At 40.3% G+C, this 12,086-nt stretch overlaps 1 protein-coding gene across 1 annotated transcript in view; it reads right to left on the bottom strand.

Annotated features, from left to right (window-relative positions):
* The window catches only part of LOC126251627 (low-density lipoprotein receptor-related protein 6), a 338,123-nt gene extending 326,544 nt beyond the window's left edge, over positions 1-11,579 (bottom strand). Inside the window, exon 1 of the mRNA XM_049952171.1 lies at positions 11,284-11,579. Coding sequence (XP_049808128.1) covers positions 11,284-11,338 — 55 coding nt within the window. The 5' untranslated portion in view covers positions 11,339-11,579. The remainder of the gene's footprint in view (positions 1-11,283) is intronic.
* Positions 11,580-12,086: the final 507 nt, after the last annotated feature.

Below are 12,086 nucleotides of genomic sequence, written 5' to 3'. Positions count from 1 at the left end.
ACTGGGATGCTATGAAAGATAAAGATGACAATCTTTCGCACATAATTATTGAAATTCACAGAGATAATAGGGTACATATTAATGTCACAAAAGGGCTAAGACATCCTATTCAGCACATATATAGAAGTTGTTCTCCGCAGGTGGAAGAACATCTGTGAAGGAATGGGAATCATTGTTAATGATGTAGAGGTGTTAATGAAATTTTGACAATGATCAGTCCATTCTAGGTTATTAGCACAAGATGAAAATGATCTTGAGTTCATATTACAACCTTTGTATCAGGAATATGACCAATGGGGACTACAGTTATAGGGTATATGATTTCTTTTTGGCGGGACACGAACATTTCTAACAACAATTAGAAAGAAGTGGGTAGACTAATGGTTGAATCTGTCCTATGCTAGGGATCAGAATTATGGATTATAAATGTTGATCTCAAAAGAAGACAAATAGCTATGGAAATGGATTATTTACGAAGGAGGGCGTAATTATCAAGAGCGGTCTAAGGCGCTGCAGTCATGGCCTGTGCGGCTGGTCCCGGCGGAGGTTCGGGTCCTCCCTCCGGCATGTGTGTGTGTGTGTGTGTGTGTGTGTGTGTGTGTGTGTGTGTGTGTCCTTAGGATAATTTAGGTTAACTAGTGTGTAAGCTTGGGGACTGATGACCTTAGCAGTTGAGTCCCACAAAAAAATTAAAAAATATATCAAGAAACGCGAAAGAGAACGACGAAGTAAGAGCTCGAATCAGGGCAAATAAAACCGTGATAGATAGAGAATCGTTAAATGCTATGTGCATTTGTTAAGAATGCCTTATCATTGGAGGTCAAAGAAAAAATTCGACTGGAATCCATCTGGCAGACGTAAGCGCGGCAGACCCGACGTTCTTGAAAGACACGTCAACAAAATAACAGAGCGCGTGGTATACACAAATAGAGTGATTTAGCAGAAGACAACAGGAATACAGCAAAACTGACAATCCTGCAATGTAATAATAATGAACACCTGGGATTTAAGAAATGTCAGAGTTATTAACATTAAGCAATCTCCTCGTAACGGGCTTATTTAATGTGAGTAATCAAACTAACAAACCTATGACAACAGTGCAATAAGGCATCAATGGGGAGAAGTTCGCAGACCTGAGGAAGAGAGAGAAATAATAGGCTAAGAGTAGCAGTTGGTGTGAAAGGAAGAAAACGGAAATAGAAATGGGGAAGAAAAGCACTGTTAGTTTACAATGTGACGGAGATAATGGTTCACTGTAGGACATTAAGGAAATAGCTGGGGGCACAGGTATGCTATCTGCTGCTTGAATAGCAGAAGTGTAACTGTCGAGCTTAACGTTAAGATTCTACAACAGATAATAGTCAACATTTTCAAGTACCCTCCCACTAAAAGGCACTGCGATACTGTTGTCACGAGGTAGAACATTCCAACAGTTTTACTCTATGTGTTACGCACAAATTACAGTCTAATTAGCCTACAAGCAGAATACTGTTCGGGAGGGTTGTCAGCGACATGGAGTGTTTCTCGTCACCGCATTATTGCTCAGGAGCCACGTCCTTAGTGGTCATACGAGCGAGCTCTTCAAGCACTTGACCTTTTTAGAGACGTACGTAAAAAGCGATGGTATTCGAGGAAGCCTGGAGTACAGGCTCCTTGCCACCGGGTCTCACGAATGTCGTCGTCAGAGCGCTATTGCAGCTCGAGTGCGAGTAAGCAAAGGCAGACAGCTGCCATTCAAGAGAGGCGGGCAGCAGTGCGGAGTGGTTAATTAGAATTACTGCCGGCTGTCTCTAGACCGCCAGGTTGCCAGCAGCCTTGAACGGACTTGTCATACGGCAGGGCGTGTCTGTCCCCGTCAATCTGATAATGGAACGCCGCAGCAAGATAACGTCGCTGCCTAAATGTTCGTTGTGGTCTGAACACGATAGATTGTTCAGATAACGCTGGAAATTGAGTCTTGTCATTCATAGAATTCCAAGAAACTCTCCGCACATCACAGATCCACTTTTTATACGACGGGGTGAGATGCCAATTGGTAAAAAGCTAGTCTCATTAACGGATTACAATCTAAAACCAACATACACAGTATTCATTAACAAAAAGACTTTACTTGCGTAAGTAACGAAAGCCCTACTTGTCTTCATATCAAGCGAGAGGTGTTCAAAAGAATAATGGATTTTTTTTCTGTTTTTGAACAGACTTACTTACTCGTCTGCAACAACATTCGCAAAATTGCTAGACCTCGAGGGCCACATATCAAGTTTTGAATCTCAGTGGGACCGAATAACATATTTTCTCAGAAATCCTAGAAGAAAATTATGAAGCTATTTACTGTCTTTAACAAAAATCAAGTATTCAGTGAAAACGTCAAGTACACTTTATTACTCTTTACTAGGCCTCCGTTTAGTGAGAGGTAAGATATTTATCTTTTGGCTCCAAAATTTTCTCAAACTGTCGCTCTAACTTAAGTCTGTTGTATGAGTAAAATATCCCATAAATGAAACTTCCTGGCAGATTAAAACTGTGTGCCGGACCGAGACTCGAACTCGGGACCTTTCTTTCAGGAGTGCTATCCTGCAAGGTTCGCAGGTGAGCTTCTGTAAAGTTTGGAAGGTAGGAGACGAGGTACTGGCGGAAGTACGGCTGTGAGGACGGGACGTGAGTCGTGCTTGGGTAGCTCAGTTGGCAGAGCACTTGCCAGCGAAAGGCAAAGGTCCCGAGTTCGAGTCTCGGTCCGGCACACAGTGTTAATCTGCCAGGAAGTACAGATAACAAACCTCGCGCAAAAGTCTTTGGTCTTGGAGCTGTCTTCTTCCGGAAGAAATTTGTAAAACTGAACAAGGATTGTTCTTTAAATGCGACCTTCACTGTTACATCGGTCTGCAGAGCAGATGAATGATTTCCATTTGCAGTGCTGCTTGAACATCTTCCATTTCATAAGAAAATGGATTCTAGAAATTTTTCTCCTTGGAAAGAACTTTCAACTCTGAGAACCTGGAAGAGAGCTTTTTCTTCAGATCACCGAAAAATTCCATTCCAAAGTGGAAAACCATGTCCACCATTCAACGACTGGTGATTGGTGAAGTGCGAAGAAATTTACTGTCTCGCGATGTGTTCAAAAAGTATGAATTTCTGCCTGAAAGCTTTACCATGTGTGTAAATGCTATAAATAATCTTGCCCTCTTCTTCAAATTTTTCATTCAAATGAAGAGCAGTACCAGCCAACAAACGATATCTATTCTTTGTCCGGCAGGACTTAAAGGACTGTTTTTCTCATCCAGAACTATTTCAATCTCTGTTCTCAAAGTAAAGAAGCTTGGTATAATTTTACCACAGGTTAACCGATTCACTTCCGCGTGGTATGACAGATAACTTGACAGAGATATCCTCTTCTAGGAAAGACTTGAATTGATGATGTAATGAAATTGACGACATAAATTACAGGCTTCAACACACAGGATATGTCCACTGACATTTTTAGAAAATGCTTCCTGATGAATGACACAGTGCATTGTCAAGGGCTGGTAACACCACTGGCTTCACATTCTGCTTTTTCACATGGCCTCCTTTACCCGTCCTCACCACGCAACCTTCGGTCTTCCTTTTCTCCTTCTTCTCTGAGGATAATATCTCAGGATCTTCGGGTATCTGCCAATCGCATTGCATATTTTCCACACATATTTCTCCCTCCATACCTTGCAAGGAAATCGGATCTGCTAGATCTTCAGTAACTTTGAATGCCTCTAAAATCACCACCACTTCAGCAGTGTCAGACATGTCTGCAGGTTCATTCAGGGCTACTGACTACCAAGCAAACTTAGATGGCTTTTCCTATAACTGTTTGGATGAATTACACACCATACCTTGAACAGCGTTTTTTCGTGGTGTATCGCTTAACCTATCAAGGCCCAAAGTTGCGCTAACGCAACACTTCATTCGTAATTTTTTTATATAAAATACGTTGCACTAATTTCAAATTTCATTATTACAGCATTGAGGGCACATCTGAAAAAACTAATTTTGGCATTTTAATTATATCACTGACCGTAACGTTGACCACCGTGAATTTTCAAACTTCCAGGTAAATTTGTGTATTTCACTGCGAAAGTTTTCATTTTCTTTCCTAATTAGCACGTGATCATTTTTAAAAGAATTTATACAGTGAACTTCTTTCAAACTTCTGTTATCATACTACATTACTGTTTAGAGACGTCAGAATTCGAACTATTTTTTTGCTATTTACAATAATGTAGCGTTTACGCAACTTTGGGACCGCCGAGTATATTTGTGAAACACGGCTGCTTCATTCTACTATAATAACATGTCGGTATTCCATTGTTGACCGAACAGTTTATTACTGTTATCCTTTGTTTGAAAGGTATTCATTCAGTTTGGTTGCAGTTTCAGTGTGTTTACAGACGGAACAATAACTCTGATCAAATATTCGCTACCGGCAAGTCGGTTTTATTGAAATTTTGCATTTTATTTACTTTTGCGTATTACGAATTGAATCGTAATTTGCCACAGGTCTACCGTAAACGAATGCAGACAGTACATACAGGGATAACTGCTTGTATATGAACGTCTAATTATTACACGAAACCCTTATCTACTGCGGAACTTAAGAAGATATTGAATAAATAATCGCCATTAATTTCAAATAACTGTTCCATTGCTGAAGCAGTTTCTAGGAATGAAACTGGACTGGTCAAAAGACGAAGACAAAGGATTACCAACTGCAAGAAGTTGCATACGTCGTAATAAATTCTTGTCAATCAAACAAAACATCCATTTGTCTGATAATAACAGACTGGATGAAACTGAGAAGTTTTCTAAAGTGAGGCCAACCTTTGATGCAATCAATGAAAAATATCTTCAATTTGGAATATTTTCATGTAATTTGCCCTTTTGACGAGGAAATGGTCCCTTATTTTGGGAGACATTCAAGCAAGATTTTCATCAAAGGAAAACCTGTCAGATTTGGCTTCAGACTGTGGTGTTTACGCGGTTCAAATGGCTACTTGTACAAATTCATTCCTTAAGTGGCAAGATGGCAGGATGTGGAACATCTGAATTTTCTCTCTCTGGCTGAAAACCCGCCTAGGCATTGTATATATTTTGATACCTTCTTTTCCAATTACTCTTTATTTCGCATTTTAAAACAAGTGAGATTTTTTTGCCACAGACACTATTCCGGAGAACCGCACTGCAAAGTGCCCTTTGGAATCCACCTCAAGCGTTAAGAAAAAAGGCAAGGGTATGTGTGACTTTCTCTTTGACGACAAAACTGAAGTAATGACGGTAAAGTGGAATGACTTCTATGCTCCAACCCAAGGTAATCGCTCAGTACAATCAGCATATGGTTGGCAGTGATTTACACGATAATGCTATTGCCATTGATTACAGAATTTGGATAAGAGGCAAGAAATGGTGGTGGCCTGTCTTCACCAACTTGATAGACAGTGTACCTGTGAATTCATGGAAAATACACAATCTTGCAAATGAAGGAAATATGTCACAATTTGAATTTCGATCATACTTATGCTAGATCCTAATGAAATCAGAAGATACTGCAACCGAGAATGAAGAAAACAATGAAACTGCAGCCCCCCCCAGGACACAGGAAAATGCATTTGCGGATGTCCCTCCAAATGCTCCCTTCTGAAAGAAATACACTATGATGATGTAGGTCACATGATAATAGAGGAGGAAAACAAAGCAAGAAGATGTAGGTTATGTAAAAGTACAATTTACAAATGCAAAATATGTAATGTGCTTCTCCATTCAAACTGTTTTCAATCATTTCATAAGAGAACGAAATAAGACTCCTTATAGTCCCAAATTGCGTAAACGCAACATTTTGCTGTGCTTTAATTAGGACCTGTATATCTCTTTTTGTATATTTATGTCTATATTAGTGTACAATTAGCTCAAATAAACATTTTTTCAAAAACATTGTATTATTTTAATGCTTGGTCCTCAATGGATTAAGAACAGCAATAACTTCTTTACATGTAACATATATTGGTTTGTTGTCTTCCTCTATACCGAAATATTTTACGGCCCATGTTGTACTGAAAATACTACACTCACTATTCACTTTCCTCTTTCTAGTGCGAATGGACATATTTCATACAGTATTCGAAAGAAAGAAAACTTGAAACAACAACAGAGCTAAACGAGTGGGAAGATACGTGCGCTACTTAAAAAAACGTTCGCTCAAGCGCGGGCCGGGTAACATTCAGTCGCTGACCGTATTCTGGAGACCCCTACTCGACAACAACGTTACCCCCTTCAAAATAGATCCCATCAGATATGCCCGCGCCTTTTCCATTCCCCGAAACATTTCTGGAAGCATCTTTGCGTATCAGCTGCGTTTTTAATCCCGTCTATATTCGTGAAACAGCGACCCTTTACTTCTGGAAACAGGAAAAGTCACATCGAACCAAGTCTGGGTAATATGGAGGCTGGAGCATCATTACTGTATTATCTTTTGATAAAAATCCAAGAACGGACGACGAAGTAAGTGACTGCGTGGTGCAAAAAAACTCGAATTGTTTAGCCTATTTTGGTTTGCTTAATGCAAACGGCGTTATCTTTTTACTGGCGATTCGACGTTGTTGCAATATGCTGTTAAAAACTACGAACATAGTGCGCATACTTCCACATATGACTGGACTTGTTCGAGCTCTTTTCGGTCTTGGCGATATTGAAAGCTACCACTAGGTCGACTGAGTTTTATTTTCGACGTCACATACCTAAACCCTTGCTCCGCCACCCGTTACGTCGTCCTGTATTGTTGTTGACTTCGTCTAGCGACTCCTCAGCAACTTGCATTCGCCTCTGCTTTTATTCTAAATTCCCAAATTTTGCTGTCACATGTTTCAAGAGAAAAAATTTAAATGGCATGTGACAACTGATACACCAACATTATCAGAGACTTCTCCGATTGTACTCTGACGAAAAGCGTCAGGGATCTCCACGATAGACAGCGTACTCTATTTATATTTTATTTATTATACGGTTTCACAATGTAACATTTTACATTTTCCGGTAGCCCAAGATTAAAGAGTAAATTTGATTTTCAGCCTCCATTTTCTTCAATGTTTCTTCTTCTCACGGAGGTCTGAATTCTTTTAATCCATGTGGTCGGCTGTCTCCCTCTTTTTCGTTCTTCCTGGTGGCTCCCAATCCTTAGCCGGCCGAGCGGTTCTAGGCGCTTCAGTCCGGAACTGCGCGACTACTACGGTTGCAGGTTCGAATCCTGCCTCGGGCATGGATGTGTGTGATGTCCTTTGGTTAGTTAGGTTTAAGTAGTTCTAAGTGACTGATGACCTCAGATGTTAAGTCCCATAGTGCTCAGAGCCATTAGAACCATTTTTGAACCCATTCCATAATTCTCTGTGGTAATCTCTCCTCTGACATCCTATCCAGTCAGCACGGCTCAACATTTCTGCAGAGTACTTCCCAACGACTTGTTAAAGTCAATTTCACGTCGAGTAGCTGCACTACGTCTGGCAAACGGAGGTCTGACACGATATTCGGAGGTATCCCACACCTCAGCGTAGAGTGTCACTTGTTTCTTGCTTAGTACACGAAACGAAAAGGCCAGCCTATGAATAATATTGGTACCTGCGGTGTACACTATATACGTAAATACAGTAGTACATAGATGTACACCATGAACTGTGATACTACGATTTGCTGGGCAAGTCCGAAGTTACTCATGCCTCAGATGAAAACTACACGTTTAGCATTCTGCATTTGATTCTTAGACGTAAAGTAAGGCTCTCATCAACATTAAGGTTGGCTTCATATTTGCGCACACACACACACACCTCCCTCTGCCTCCTTTCGTCGTTGGGAACAAGATTAGTGTTTAACGTCCCTTTGATGACGAGGTCATTTAAATACGGAGCACAAGCTCGGACAGTCAAAGGAAATGTGTTTTCATCAGAGAACTCTACTGCCATTTGCCTTAATCGATTTTGGGAAAGTCAGTAAATCCTAAATCTGGATGGCCGGATAGGGAACTGAACCCCAGTCCTCCCGAATGCGAATCCAGTCTCATGACCACTCGCCATTTCGCGTTCCCACCGAGGGACACTTCATCCTCAATGTTTTTAAAACGACGTCTACTAGAAACCATATGAAGTCAGATGATAGGAAAAATTCATTGTTTTTTGGCTAGCGGCAGTGTACAGCTTCTTTTACTTGGATACGCATCAACAACTGCTTATTATTAGCATATTAGTTCACCGGTGGGCGACTTAAGTCTGCTTAGAAGCCTGGTTCCTCTTAGGAGAATCTGATCATGTACGATGTCGCATACTTCCGCTCTTTGCTTTGCTTCGAACACATCCCATTATTATACAAATAATATGTACTTGCAACATACCTGACACACTACAGTATCAGGAAAGGGCAATGACAAATTCAACCTTTCATGTAACGACTAGACGAAAATCCCCTTGGTTTACGACACTCGATCGAATATCATGCCCAAATGTGATTTGAACGTAGGTATTTCATCATATATACATTTGCGTAAACCACCACAAGTCATCCAGAAATTCTGATCCTACAGAAAAGGTGAGTCGCACACGATCTTTTTCGATGCTTGTCCTGATAACCGATCTCCCTCGCGTGTGTTTCGGTCCAAAGGAAAAGATGTGTCTTAACCAGCGTGTTAACACACAACTGATCCCCAAGAGTGGAATACAACAATGCATTGCGGAACACACTCCACAGTGGCCGTTTGGAGAACCCAGAGCTACAAGTGTTTACCAGAGAGTAATTAGCCATCTGAGATACCACTGGACTGTGGACATTTCTATGCCTTTCCCTTCCTACTCAATTATCCTAAGAATGAGCAGAGCACTGATCCAATTCTGGTCAGCGAAAGACACCGAAACCGCACAGCGGCGATGTAGTGACCATTACTGGAGGGGAAAAAAAATTGTCACCGAGATAAATATCGGAGAAGTTAATTCCACATAGTTGAGAAGGAATTAAAAAATAAACCTTCCAAAGGAACTTCCACTGATGCATATTAGAAGAAACTCGTAAAGTTTCTACAGACTAATGAAAACATTGAAAAGTTTATACTGATACTACAAGTGGTTTGTATGAGATGACGCCGTCTTGAGCGTTTGATTCCCGTCCGAATATGCCAATATAAATCCGTACACTGTCACTAAGTGGAAAATTATATTTTCGCTCTTTTGTAAATCGAATGAGCCGAAGTGCCCTTTCCCATTAATTAGTAATCGTCTTTATATGTTGAAGATTTTGTGTATTTTACGGGTTTGCGAATGCATTAAGCACTAACTCCTCTTTTTTTTCCTTTTTAACAGATATGTCAATCGTCAGATGATCGGTGCAGTACCCAACACATACTTTCGTACGGTCAATTTAATCCCCAATACAAAGTCTATCACATTCGCATTTCTGCTCAACATTCCTCAAAGTATGCCTTATTTTATTAAAACGTAAATGGGCTAACTTGGCTTGCTGACAAGTTTCGCAGAAATCAAGAAAATGCGCATTGTATTTCAAAGCTGTCCCCAGTACCTGAAAACAAGTTTAGTCAACGATAACTGATCTGTCCAAAATTCCTCCTGAATACAGTAATAACTACAACGTTCACCATCTGTGCTGCTACCTGTCACGGCAACATGTGACGCAGCGTCTGCACCTCGAAGACCTGTCAACATAGGCAAAGTAGTGTGGCCTACTAGTTACGAGACGGTGTTATCTATTCACTGACAACCAGTTAAAAAATTGCGACTCGAAAAACCCGAGGTTAGGAATTCTTGGGATTTTGCGGCCCGAAGACATCATTCTCAAAAAACATAACATTGCCTTAGTTCACCAAGAACGGATATACAAAATGAACGATTTTAACATTCGTTACTACTATTAGGAGAACTGAAACAGCTGGCCACTTAAATGAATATTTTAAACCAAGGTCCTCATGCCCCCAGTATCCAAAGGCATTGGTAGGCTGATGAACGCTTTTGGGGTGGCGCCTAAGAGAATGCTGATTCCTATCTTTCTGTTCAGGTGAATTCCGCCTCGATGTTAGTCTTTTGCCGAAACACGAATAAAAGACAACAAACTAAATAACGGCCATGTAAGGTTCTTGGAATTTTAAAATTCAGTTCTCTAGTGTAACTGCTGTTCATCATGGTGAAAAAAAGTAATATTTTCCCAAGTTATGGCTTGTAAATGAGTTTCCACATCTGTCTAGGCGAATTGTGGGCTACGCCCACCGTACATTTTGTCATTGTCAACAATATGAGCAGCAAGGAAAGAAAGAAAACATTCAAACTCCAAATACAGGTGCACCTACTGTAAACATTAACCGAACTTCGTAAAATCATCTGCAGCCAACACACCGGGTTGAAAGAGGAAGCACGAAAATTGCTTTGTACAGTTACATCGTGAAGAGTTTGAATTACTTAACTGAGTTCACCGAACAACGAAATCCAAACAGTTCCATGCAACCATCACTGTTGCTATGATAAAAATACATACGCTCCAAGTATTGTATACGATACGAACAACAGCTTTTTGTGTGTTTACAGTCATCAGGTGCTATATATTCATACCTCCTTAACCCCTTCATATGAAATGCTAAGGCACTTTACACAAAAGCAGACTGTTGTAATGGTTTGAAACGAACTAACAGTAAATCATACGCTCCACACTCATACCAGCTTCAAATACAACATAAAAGAAGTGATACCAACTACTCGTTTGTTTATAGCTCGTTACTAGTCACACGTGAAACAAACAATAGCTTAACTACAGTAGCATCACAATGTTCATAACATATATACGAGCAGTTTAGTAACAGTTATCTGTGACACAGAAGCTTCAGTCTCTCCATATTTTTCGAAGGAGTTTTACACCAGAATTTAGATTACCCTTGATGAAAATAACATTTCGTCAAATCAGTACATACACGTATTGAGAAAGAATAATGCACGTTATTTTTAAATATTACCCCTTCACTTTATACTTATCTTTACTGGCAATGGGCACGTTAAAAGGCAAATAGAGAAACACAAATCAAACAGAAGTCAAACAAGCCTCTGGAAGTAAATTGCTTGTGCTTATCTAATGCTTATTCAAACGTAGGATGTTTCCGTGCATTCAACTGACAAGAGATCACAAATGAAATTGAGAGGCCTACTCATGCCATAATAACTTGCCACTAATAAGCCACACAACTGTTGGGATATAATACCAAAATGTAATGCATGCGTGCATACATACCGGTCACACATGTTAAGAAACAACTGCTGAACACGATCCACGAAGCCACTAACATTCTACTGGTGAAATGAACGTTCGCTCCACATAACTACCAAGCCTTGGAAATAAATAGACTCAAGACGATGGGAACACCAGTCCACGAAAAGAGCTGTGTTCTTAAGATCGCCCGAACCGTTCTAAAATTATAGTCGATGTATTCCAAACCGGCGTTTGTTCACAGTGTATACAAACACCTGCACCACTCGGTTTGTTGTCAGTCATACCACAACATAGCGTCACCTACACACCACCGCTCCAAGGCTTTTTAGGTACTGTTTGTACAAGGTTTCTGGCAAAGATACTCTAGTCTAAGCAACCGCCGCCAAGCGGCGTATCAGAGAACTACTCGTCGCGCGGAGTCGATAAGTAGTTCGATAAGTGTTTCCACATCGACTGCGTAAGTGGAGCAAAGACATACACACAACTTCTATTGAGCTTGCCGCCGTGAAGGTTGTCTACGATTGCTTTTTGTTGGTAATATCTGTCGTGTGCACGCGACGGTTGTTTTAAATAGTAAATATTACATTTAGGGTGGCCTATTCAAACGTTTCTCAGGCTTTAAATGCGTACTTCATCCAGTAATACGACGCATTTGCCTTCGTAAATTTAACTTTCTTTTTGTTTTTTTTTTATTTATACGTTTCAAATAACGAAGACGAGAAGTATGTAACGCGAAAAGGATATTTTCGTAACCCATTTCGATCCCTTTCACTGTATTTGCCTCGATAGCTGATGAAGCTAAAACTCTGAAAACAATGCTTGTT

Source organism: Schistocerca nitens, chromosome 4, assembly GCF_023898315.1.
Source record: "Schistocerca nitens isolate TAMUIC-IGC-003100 chromosome 4, iqSchNite1.1, whole genome shotgun sequence".
Taxonomy (NCBI): domain Eukaryota; kingdom Metazoa; phylum Arthropoda; class Insecta; order Orthoptera; family Acrididae; genus Schistocerca; species Schistocerca nitens.
Note: the sequence above shows the minus strand (reverse complement) of the source record. Positions and strands in the feature narration are given on the sequence as shown.